The sequence below is a fragment of the Volvox carteri genome, assembly GCF_000143455.1.
Source record: "Volvox carteri f. nagariensis unplaced genomic scaffold VOLCAscaffold_31, whole genome shotgun sequence".
NCBI lineage: Eukaryota > Viridiplantae > Chlorophyta > Chlorophyceae > Chlamydomonadales > Volvocaceae > Volvox > Volvox carteri.
Window position 1 is genome coordinate 120,432 of NW_003307574.1, and position 10,848 is coordinate 131,279.

The following is a 10,848-nucleotide window of genomic DNA, read 5'->3' on the forward strand; positions in this document are numbered from 1 at the left end:
TCCCCCATCCCCACCCTCCTCAGGGGCCCACCAGAGCACTTCGATGACCCGCAGGGCCCGAGCCACCGCCACCTCCAGCGACCTCACGTTGAGCAGGAGCCCGCTGCCGCCACTGCCCTTCTCCTTCTCTACCTCCTCCTCCTCCTCCACGTCCTTCGGGCGGCAGAAGCTGGGCCTGATGCAGCAGGTCCCCCTCGACAACCTGTGCGCATGCGCGTGTGCGTGTGTATGTGTGTGCCGGAATGTGCCGTACACCCAAGTACCCGATCTCAACCGAACCGCCAAAGTGGGGAGTTGCATCCAGAAGGAACCGTACAGTACTCCCTAGCGCTCTGTGCGGCGGGGAGCCGGGGAGCCGCCGCGATCGGTTGCTTCCAGATTGGGGAAAAGGGGGAGGAGGGCGGGGGAAAGAGAGAGAAAGAGAGAGCGAGAGAGAGCTCTTTGGCTGAAATCGTTCGGACCGTGCTTGGACTGTTAGTCTCAAAACATCTTCTGCAACTCCCGCACAGGGTCCAGAGGTTCACGGCAAATTCGCGCACGTACGCACGCACACACAGCCACACTGCTGGACTAGGTTCTTCGGGCACTTATTTGTTGCCGCTTCGTGTACCGCCCTCCTCCACCTCGCCATTTCCTTTCCTCGCGGCGACGAACAGTAAAACACACAGCCGCAAACACACACACGTACATACATACACACATACTCAAGCGCCGCTACCCACCTCGCACAGCGCGACCACCTTGTCATGCAGCTGCTGGATCCAGTGGGAAACGACCCGCGGGTCGGGACGATCACCGCGACATCCTGGCGGCGACAGCGATGGCAACACTCCCCCTTCAGCTCGAGCCTCAGCAGGAGCAGCAGCAGCAGCGGCGTCGCCGTTCTCTCCCAAGGTCAACTCACTCGAGAGCCAGTACGGCACGGCGGCAGCAGCGGCGGCGGCGGCATGGCCAGCCAGTTCTGCGGGAGCGCCGCCGTCTGCCAGCCGCCGCCTCCGCCGCTTCCACCGCTGGCCCTGCGAAGCATAGCCACCACCGCCATCCTGCGGCCGTTGCGGCACGGCATCATCATCATCATCCGCCGTCGTCGTCGTTGCCCTCGCACTCGCTGCTGCGATACCCCCTTGGCCTTGGTCGCCTGCGCGGGTTCATCAACGTAACAAGTCGTCCAGTGACCCATGGGCATCCCACGGGCGTCCATTCATCCGTCCATCCACCCGCCCACGCTTCAGCCAACCACTGAACAGGAAATCCCATCCCGAGGCTCCCCTGATGCCGGGTATCGTCCGGGTCATACATGAAAATGAGCTTTTACGAAACCTAGAACACGAAACACGTACACCAATTACTGGTATTACTAGCCTCGGACAGCTTTTATGGGATAACTACGATAAATTTAATGAGGAACCCCAGCATGCAGGATGAGCCCGAGCCGTTCGTTCGGGCTCCGATGTAACTAAACCCATTAAAGCCCTAATACTAATACTGCTAATGCTATATGATACCACTATATCACTAAATTCATTCCGGCACACCAGCCACCATGCGACACAGAGCACCACGTCCCAGGACCATACGCCGCCGAGCAGTCCTGTCTTCCTCGCCCATCCGCGCGGCGGCGCGCCGCAGCGAAGTAGTACGGATGTAAGCTGTCGTACAGTGCCGTGCGATGCAGTACTGATCCTTGAACGTCCTCTCCCCTCGTCCGCAGAATCGCTTAGCAGCAAACCGCTCCCCCATCCAGCACGAGGGCCGGAAAAAGCGCAAACACCAAGACATGGGGCCCCTCAGCCCTATGGAACAACTTCCTCCCTTCACCTTCATTTGTGAGTCCACCGAGTCCATTTTCAGCTCCTGCTGCTGTGGCCGCCTCCCTTCCAGCCGCTGCCACGACCACTTGCCACGGCCGCTTCCTGCTCCTTGGCGGCTGTTCCGCGTCGCAATGCCCTGCCCTCTCCATATCCCTCTCCCTCTCCTTGCAAGGCCGCCGTCCAGTGTCCCCGCCCTCCAATTCCTCCTCGTCCTCCTCCTCCTCCTCCGTCTCTTTCTTCTCCTCCTCTTCTTCTCGGCGGCCGCCGCGCCCGGGGTGAAGCTGCTGCTGCTGCTGCTGCTGCCGCCGCCGCCGCTTCTTTTCCCCCGTCTCCAACGCCTCCTCCTCCACCTGGCCACTGCTTTGCCCCTCCTTTCCCTTCGACAGCCTCCTTTGCCTTGCCCGGTCTTTGGCGGAGCATTTAGAGCACAGGTACCGGCCGAGCAGGTCGCGATGGGTCCGCCACTCCGGGGTCTGGCGCGCGCCGCACTCGACACACTCCCGCCCGCCCGCCGCCTCTAAGGAACGTGTGCCCGGCGGGCCGTAGAAGCCGAACATCGACCTGTTCTTCAGGCAACATCTGTTACAAGTGTACGCCAGTGTGCCGTGTGCGAAGAAGCCCCAGGCATGCCTGCAGCGGCCTTGGAAGGGCGTGTTACAGGTCGTACAAAGGACTTGGCTCGGCGCCTGCGATGGCAACTGCTGATGCTGATGCTGCCCTAAGCCTGGCGTTTGCTCCGCCTGACCAGGACGACGACTTGCCGCCGCCGCCCCCGCCGCCGCTTTTGTAACTACCGCCGCCGCGGACAGTGACGGCGGCGGCAACAAAGCAGCAGTAGCCGCCGCCGTCACTGTCTGCGCTACACCCCGCTCCAGGGGCTTGGCGGGGGGTGCCGTCGTCGCAGCGGCGGGGAACGCCGTTGCAGCTGCTGCTGGCGACGGGACCCCGAGCAGCAAGCGGGCTGCGTCAGTTGTCGCTGCTACTGCCGGCTGTTCACGGGACGCCGCCGCCGCAGCAGCAGCTGCAGCAGCAATAGCTCCTCTACCGCCGCCGCCGGAGCTAAGGCCCGGGGCATGCATGCGAAGTTGCGAGTGGGAGGAAAGGTGCGGCGGCTGTCCCCCCCCCGCCCCTCGGCGGCCAGTCACCTGAGCGCTGGTAAGTCGTACGGCAAGCGCCGCAATGGGAACGTTATCGCCATCGTCATCATTACCGGAAGAAGAGGAAGCGGACTTTTCCTCGGAAGCTCTTCTTTCCACATCGCCCTTGCCACTATCGTCACTATCGTCGATGAAGATGACCTCTACCTCCTCCTCCTCCTCCTCCGCCTCCTCCTCATGCTCCTTAGTTGTTGCTGCCGCGCTGAGCGCGCGAGCTCCAGCTAGCAACGCCCTTAGCTCTCCCCCCTCCCCCTCCCCCTCCCCCTCTCGGCTACTTCCCACCGCTCTCTCCGACACCCCACCGGTTGACGAACCGGGTTCCCCCGGTCCTTGATGCTGCTCCCGGCGGGCCACCCTCTGGCGCCCAGGTCGCCCGTGCTGCTGCGGCTGCCGGCGGGACGGCTGCTGCTTTAATGGCGTCGCCGCCGCCGTTGCGGTGCCGGCGGGTGGCCCATCCCAGCCGTCCTCCTCCTCCTCCTCCTCCTCCTCCTCCTCCTCCAGGAGCAGCCGATGCCGCTTAGCCCTCGTACTCGGTGGCTCATTCGCAACAGCGGCAGCAGCAGCAGCATCAGTAGTAGTAGTGCCAGGCGGGGAGAGCCCCTCCGCGGCCGCCCCGCGCCTCTTCCCCGGCTGCCTGCCCCGCGGTGTGGTCCGACCGGGCTTAGCCTTGGACCCGCCTTCAGCCACCAGGCCGCGAGACGATGCCTTCGGCAGCGGTGCTCTCGATGACTTGGGGTTGAAAGGGCGCGTTTCCGCCCGCAACTCAACGGCCCGCGGTGCTCGGTCTGTGCTCGCTCGCCTGGCAGCACGACCTCCGCCCGCTGCTGCGGAGCTCCCTGCAGCGACTGCCCCCCTGCCACCATACGACCCGTACCGATTCCACCTCCCATGGCACCGCACGCACACGTAAGCTCCTAGTACGGCAGCGTGAGCACTCCATTGTGAGCTCTCTGTCGTACGGCACTCCTGGCACTCCCTGCCCCCCGCCTGCTCCAGGGAGGATGTCCCCGGGGGTCCGTAGAACCCGAGCTTCTTCTTGTTCGCCAGGCAGCAGCTGTTGCAGGTGTAGGCGCGGGAGCCGCGCGCGAAGAAGCCGTTGGGTTGCCCGGGTCGGTCTCGGTGCGGGATGTCGCAGGAGGTGCAGCGGGGGGCAGAGGAGGGGGCGGCAGCGGGTCTGCCACCGTGCTGCTGCCCTTCCCCACCTTTCCGTTTCTCCGCTGCTGCTGGTGCTGCTGGTGCTGCTGCTACTTCCATCCCCGCCGCACCGACTGACGCTCCGGCTGGGAGCTGCGAGCACGTGCCGGTGCTCTGTTTCACGATGCGTGCGGCGGCACGTACGGCCGCAGCGCGAGGAGGTAGACTGGGAAAAAAGTCCCCCTGCTGCAGAGTCAGGGCGGATGCGAGCGGCGATGTTGTTGTCGTAAGGCGGCGCAGCCGTCCGTTGTTTTGGACCTTTCGGGGCCCCTGTTGCCTCAGCACAGACCCGTGCTCCGCAGCCGGTGTGCCCCCGATCCCGAACACGGCGGCCGCGGCCGGATCCGTCCCCCCGCGAGCACCGTGATCAGCGAGCGGCTGAGGCCGCCACTGTCCCACAGCCACTCCCTCGACCTCGACCTCGACCTCGCTCTGGTTGCCCTGTCCGCCGCAGTCTTGCTGCGCCTCCGCCTCCTGCCGTACTGGCCGGAGGTCGGCATCCCTCTGCTCCCTCAGCTCTCCGCCAACCCCCGGGTGGTCCTCCGCCTCCGCGCCCTCTTCATCCGCGCCCTCTTCCTCCGCGTCTTCCTCCTCGGTGTAATGACTGTCAGGCTGTGAATGGGACTCCTGCTGCAGCGGTTGCTGATGGAGCTGCAGTAGCTGCGACTGCTGCTGCTGAGGCGATGATGGTTGTGGCTGTAGCTGCGTCTGTGATAGATGTAGCTTCGGACATGCTGGCGGCGGCCGTAGAGGTCTCTGCGGCGGTGAAAAAGTCGGCTGCGGCAGTGGCAACCGTATCATCTGTCCCTGGAGCTGCTTTACTTCCACATACGGGGGCCTGTCGCTGTCATCACAGAGTTTCTCAGCCACCCCTCTACCAGATACAGTTCCGTTGAGGTTCAGCGGGGCATGGCTGTTAGCGACGCCGGGCACTGGGCATGGAGACTTGGAGGAGCCGGAGATGACTCTGTGCGCCTGTGCCCCTGCTGATTGCTGGGTTGGTGACATCGCTTCTACGAGATAGCAATTGTTATGAAGCAAGGTCGGTCGTTCTGCTGCTGCATCAACCTCCATACCGTTGTCTTGAGGCTTTCAGCGCGGCCGCATCAAGTATAGATCCCAAAGTGTGTAGTGTAACTTTTATTGAATGCCACAGCAGTCCGGAATGTCTCTAGGCATAGTGCATCCATTAGTGTATCGTACATGACAAAGCAAATGCACAGCACAGCATGCCATGTGATATGTGAAAAGCAGAAGCAAATTGTTGAAACAGGGAAAACAAAAATCAATTGGTATTTGCATTATTCTTCTTGGACTTATACAGGAAAGCCGAGTACGTTTTGGCGATGCTGCTGTCGTACTGCGTTCGTTGGAATGACCCTACAGTTGTGCCTCTTCCACAATTGCAGAGGTCATTTTGGATCATATCGAGGCTTTGGGATAAAGCTGCATACCTTAGTCTACGAAAGGACTAACACCACCCCACCTGAACCCACTATTAGGGCAGTTCGACCATTCATTTCCTATCCTGGTACAATCTCCCTTAAAGCCGGGACGTGCCATGTATGCCATGGACACATGTGATGTCAGCAAATCACTCTACGCCTTGTGACGAAAGCGATTCAGATTGCCATAACCCTCCATACTACTGCCGGTAAGCCATAAGAACCGGCGGCTTACGTGTGGTAGAACCCGTACATACAGTGTATATTGCGTGCACCTCGATATAGTGTATACGTGCACCTCGATTCTCTTAAAAGTTAATGCAGCGCACAGGTGGTAGTTCACTTGAAAGCCGCCTTGCACGCGCTTTGAAAGAGCGCCGTGCGAAGTTGCCGCGTTTTGATGGCACCGTGTCAATAGGCGTAGGCACATTTGCATTAAGTTGGTTTCTCGTCACGAAATGAGGGTGTTGTACATGCCGTAGTCGTGTACGGCGTGCGTTGGTAATACAAGGTTAGGCGCGTCCTGGGAGTTCTGCACCTTCAGTCTTACAGCGCCAGATTCACATGGCATGTTACAAAGGGGATTCGACCTAGCAATTCATCACCCCGAAACCAGTACGGCCACAGTCTTGCATGATATTCCAACCGCTTGCTCACGATGAGAGTCGAAGGATAGGCGCTGTATTAGCTACTGCTGCTATACCATCGTATAGTGCATCCATATTTGCTCATTGGAATTGTCGACGTGGCAATAAAATACCGCCGCGTCCTCGTCGATGCACTCAACTCTCCGTTTATCACTTCATTAGGTGTATTTCATGCGCCTGCCTCGGGAGCAGGAGCAGGAGCTCTCTAACAACGGTTTTCATGGCGTCTACACCCTACCAAGGTATATTTGTGCTTCAGAAGCTATCTGAAAAGTAAGGGAAACTTCATTATCAGCTAGCGCTTCTTTTTTGACGTTTTCTTCCTTGGACGCAAAACCCTTGCCGTCCGTTCACGTAGTAAAGGGAACCTTCATGCACTTTCCAGTCATAAAGGACAAAAACCATTGGGTAGCGAATGGCTTTCCATAGTCCAAAGCATTGCCTAGGCCTTTGATGTTGTCCTTCCTATCACAATCCATGTCTGCGTTTGGTCCTTTGCTCCTATACGATAAATATACGAAGACCTTATCTTTTTTCCATCCGGCCTGCGCATTGCTGACTAGAGAGTGTACCCGGCACTGCAATGGCACGCACTGGCAGGGCTAGCGGTAACTCTCCGCGCGGAACAGCCCGCACGAAGAACATTGCGAATTTTTACCCGCAACAACCCTCAATACACCACTTACCTCTTTAGCACTGCTGGAGGAGCACCCTTTCCTCCGCACGGCCGTGGTCAACTCCCCTAATCCCCTCTTACAAAACGCGCGGCGAAAGCGGCACAAGGTGGAAGCGCCCGCACCTTCCTTTGTTCCGTTCACATTATCTGTCATCCCTCCTACATCCTACAGAGTCCCTCAGTCATCACTAGAGCGATGCCGCTCTAGTTGCGATTTAATTCATACCCCAATGCATGTACGTCAAACTCGTAATCTCGCTTGACCCGCCGCTTTCATGTCTGCGTGTCTGTCTGCCTGTCTGTCTGTATGCATCTGTGCATGGATGCCTGCATGCACGTGGGCACGAATGCATGCACGTGTCCCGCACATGTCCCGCACATGCACCTGTATCTACAGCGTGGCGGAGATGGAAGACGAGGCGACATTGCATTTGGAGACCCCCCTCCTGGCGGGAGGTGAAAGCTACGAATTCGCGGCGATTGCGAACCTGGACCTCTTCTTCGCTCGCGTGTACAGGTGCGTATGTACGTATGTACGCGTGTGTGTGTATGTGTGTATGTGTATGTGCGTGTGTGTGCTTGTGCGCTAGCTAACTGCCGAGTAACTAACCCTTTGTTCCGGCCGCTTTGTCCTCCCCCCCCTTTTCCAAACGCATCCTTGACTTCTGCACATGCTCCCCTTCCAACATACGATTTCTCCCCCGCTTAGTCGTTGATACTGTAAATATTGTTACTGTTGCTTTGTAAAAGTGTTGCACATACCTTGCAGTCAACTTCCCCCCTCCGTTTTCCCCCGTCTCCCCCGTCTCCTCACACACATACACACACGGGGCAGATATTGGCACGAACGCGGCCTGAGCTCCATCTTGTTGGCCGGGGCCCTCAACCTCCTCGCCCTCTCCTCCACCGCCGCATTCTCCACCTTCCTGCTGCTCTTTGTCGACTGGCGAGCGCTGCATGCCGAGTGCCTGGCACCGCGGGCCGCCGGCGGCGGCGGCGGCGATTGCGACCTTGCGGCTGTGGCGCTGGACCGCCGGCCGCTGTTGGGACGGGGCGTGGCGTCGGACATGCTGGCAGTGTCGTACATTGCCGTATGCGTGGTGTACCTTGGCTGGACGGCGGCGCATTACGTGATGGATGTACGGGACATGCGGGAGGTGTCGCACTTCATGGCCAGCAAGTTGGGCATTAGCGAGGGCAAGGTATGTATGTGCGTATGTATGGATGTACGTGTGCGGACAGATGCATGTTATGTATGTATATATGTGTGGATAGATGTGGAGGAATGATTGGGTGAGGAGGGTGTGAAATGGCTGTGGGTGGGTTGGGGGACATGGAAGAGGGTATTGGGGGTGCAGGGGTTTGTGTGTGTGTGTGTGTGTGTGTGTGTGTGTGTGTGTGTGTGTGTGTGCTTCCCAATTGTTACTAATTTATATGCTCATCTGCTGCTGGGCTGTTTAGCTGCTCCTCAGAGGGGTGGAAGGGGGGAACGCACGGTAGGGGTTTGAGTTGGGAACGTGTATGGGGGCCGGGGGAAAGGCTTGCGCGTATGCATGTATGTAGGAGTACTCGTTCTGTTGGGAAGGGACATCGCCGCAGTGTGTGTGTGTGTGTATGTGTATGTGTCTGCGTGGGGCGGTGGGGCGGTGGCCAAGTGGGCATGTCTTTAGACTGGATAATGCCCCAGTCGCCTGACGACGTGTCGGTCACAATTCAACACAGCACGCACATACGTATGTATGTATGTATGTCCACTCTCGTCCAGGTGGTCACTATGACCTGGGCCGAGGTGGTTCATCGGTTAGTTCTCGTACAACGAACTACTCGGTTGTGCATCGCGAGAGATCTGGACGAGCTGCACATCGTGTCGAGGATTATGCGGAAGGTGAGGCGGCGGTTAGAAGCGGTTAAAAGAGGTTGATGCGGATATGTACGGCGCTTGCATTAGGGAGTAAAGTGATGGGGGGCGGGTTTTGGGGGTCCACCCACCCACCCACCCACCCTGCCTCCCCCCCTCTTCTAGTTTAGGACTCACGAGGTAGTTCCAAACTTTGGACGACCCCGGGTGTTTATTTCCGGTTTCCTGGCACCATATGATGGTCCCACTTCCCTCCCCCTCCCCCTTTGTTGTCAAACCACATTCTTGGTCTACCCGGGAGTATCCGTCTTTTTTGGTGTTTTCTTTTCGTTATTCGTCTGCCCGTGGTCGTACCCCTCTCCCCCCCCCGCCCGGGCCGCGTCGCATACACACACCGGACACACGCACGCGCGCACTTGACCTGGCTGACCTAGCCGTCCTCGTTCCCCCTCGTCCCCCCTCGTCCCCTCGCCCCGCAGCTCCTGTTTCCTTACGCCGCTGTCAACTGGCGGCACGTAATGGTGTTTTTTGGGTTTTTTAGGGCCATGTTTGGGCCCCCCTCCACACACACATACCCCTCCGTACACCCCCACCCCCACCCGCACACCCGTCCCTCCCCACCCCCCGTTCCCCCCGCAGGATAATTACCTGATCGCGATGATCAACCGAAACGTACTGCAGCTGCACCTCCAGCCACCTGCCGACGCACCCCTGGCCGTACAGCGAGTCCTGGGCGCCGTACTGCGGCTTTTTGGTGGCGGGGGGCCCAGCAGGGGGGGTGGGTCGGCAGGCGGCGGCGGTGGCGGCGGCGGCGGTGCTGGCTGCTGTGGCGGGCGCTTGCTGACCAAGACTCTGGAGTGGAACCTGCGGTGGTGCGTGTTGGACCACATGTTCGATGACCGGTTCCGAATACGACCTGAGTTTTCGGATGTGGCTGCTCTGAAGCGCCGTAAGTCGGGATCTGTGTGTGTGTCTCTGTCTGTCTGTCTGTCTGTCTGTCTGTCTGTCTGTCTGTCTTTCCAATTAATTCTTTTGTTTGGCAGAGAAGGATGGAGAGATTGAGGCCGTGTATGTATGTGCGTATATATGTGCGTGCGCATGTGTATGTGTATGTGTGTTTTCGAACGTACGACCACCAAACACACACCCTCCTAAACACACACGTGTCACCAAAACCCAAAGTACTTCCCCTCTCCTCCCCCTCCTTTCCCTCGCATTATTGCACAGGTCTGCGGGCGGTCGCGTGCGCCAATGTGTTGCTGTCCCCCTTCCTGTTCATGTTCCTGCTGGCCTACTTCTTCATGCGCAATGCGGAGCGGCTCTACCACCACCCGGGGGCGCTGGGCTCCAGGCGCTGGTCGGGACTGGCCCAGTGGAGGATACGAGAGCTCAATGAGCTGCCGCACTACCTTCACCACAGGTGGGAGGGGGGCACACTCACACCCGCAAACAAACACACACAACAACACATACACATACACACAAACACACAACAACAACACGCCGCTCACGAATACGCGACCCTGGCAGGTTGAATGCAAGTCACCCCGCGGCGCTGCGCTACGTGGCACAGTTCCCGTCGTACACGCTGGCGGCACTTGCCCGGTTTCTGGTCTTCGCAACGTGAGTTGTTGTTAGGGATGAGAGCGGTTAGGGACGGAGGTCAGGCAGGGACGTCATGGGAGCAGACGGGGGAGAAGGGGGGGGGGTCGAACCGCACGTGTGTTTTTGTGTGTTTGCATGCGATGTGTACGGCGATGTGTAGAACCCATGGCCCCCGTGGACGTGTTTTGTCACGCGGGCGACACAAGCTCCACGCTTTCCCTCCCCCCTCCTCAGTTGTCTGCTACCGTCCTGTACATCGGCCGTAGCACTCTTTTTTTCTTGGCAGCAGCTTTACTCGCTCGTGGTTTTCGTCTCTCCCCCGCCCCTCCCCCACCCCACCCACACACACACACCTCTCCCCTCTCTCGCACCCAACCTATTCCGCTTCCTCAACCTCCATCCGAAACCAGCCTCACGTCATTGGTCCGTTTCCTTGTAACTTATTGCTGCCCCGT

General features: G+C 59.2%; 2 protein-coding genes across 2 annotated transcripts in view; one reads left to right on the forward strand and one right to left on the reverse strand.

Moving 5' to 3' along the window:
• Positions 1-5,170, reverse strand: part of VOLCADRAFT_118109 (uncharacterized protein) — a gene marked incomplete at both ends in the record, with an annotated part of 7,220 nt that extends 2,050 nt beyond the window's left edge. The window contains 6 exons of the mRNA XM_002952643.1: positions 88-202; positions 723-805; positions 905-1,043; positions 2,247-2,441; positions 3,843-4,083; positions 4,171-5,170. Coding sequence (XP_002952689.1) covers positions 88-202; positions 723-805; positions 905-1,043; positions 2,247-2,441; positions 3,843-4,083; positions 4,171-5,170 — 1,773 coding nt within the window. The remainder of the gene's footprint in view (positions 1-87; positions 203-722; positions 806-904; positions 1,044-2,246; positions 2,442-3,842; positions 4,084-4,170) is intronic.
• A 1,255-nt stretch (positions 5,171-6,425) lies between these two features.
• Positions 6,426-10,848, forward strand: part of VOLCADRAFT_93324 (uncharacterized protein) — a gene marked incomplete at both ends in the record, with an annotated part of 12,945 nt that continues 8,522 nt past the window's right edge. The window contains 7 exons of the mRNA XM_002952575.1: positions 6,426-6,496; positions 7,766-8,132; positions 8,696-8,815; positions 9,268-9,303; positions 9,428-9,737; positions 10,016-10,208; positions 10,362-10,411. Of these exons, the coding sequence (XP_002952621.1) occupies positions 6,426-6,496; positions 7,766-8,132; positions 8,696-8,815; positions 9,268-9,303; positions 9,428-9,737; positions 10,016-10,208; positions 10,362-10,411 (1,147 nt within the window). The remainder of the gene's footprint in view (positions 6,497-7,765; positions 8,133-8,695; positions 8,816-9,267; positions 9,304-9,427; positions 9,738-10,015; positions 10,209-10,361; positions 10,412-10,848) is intronic.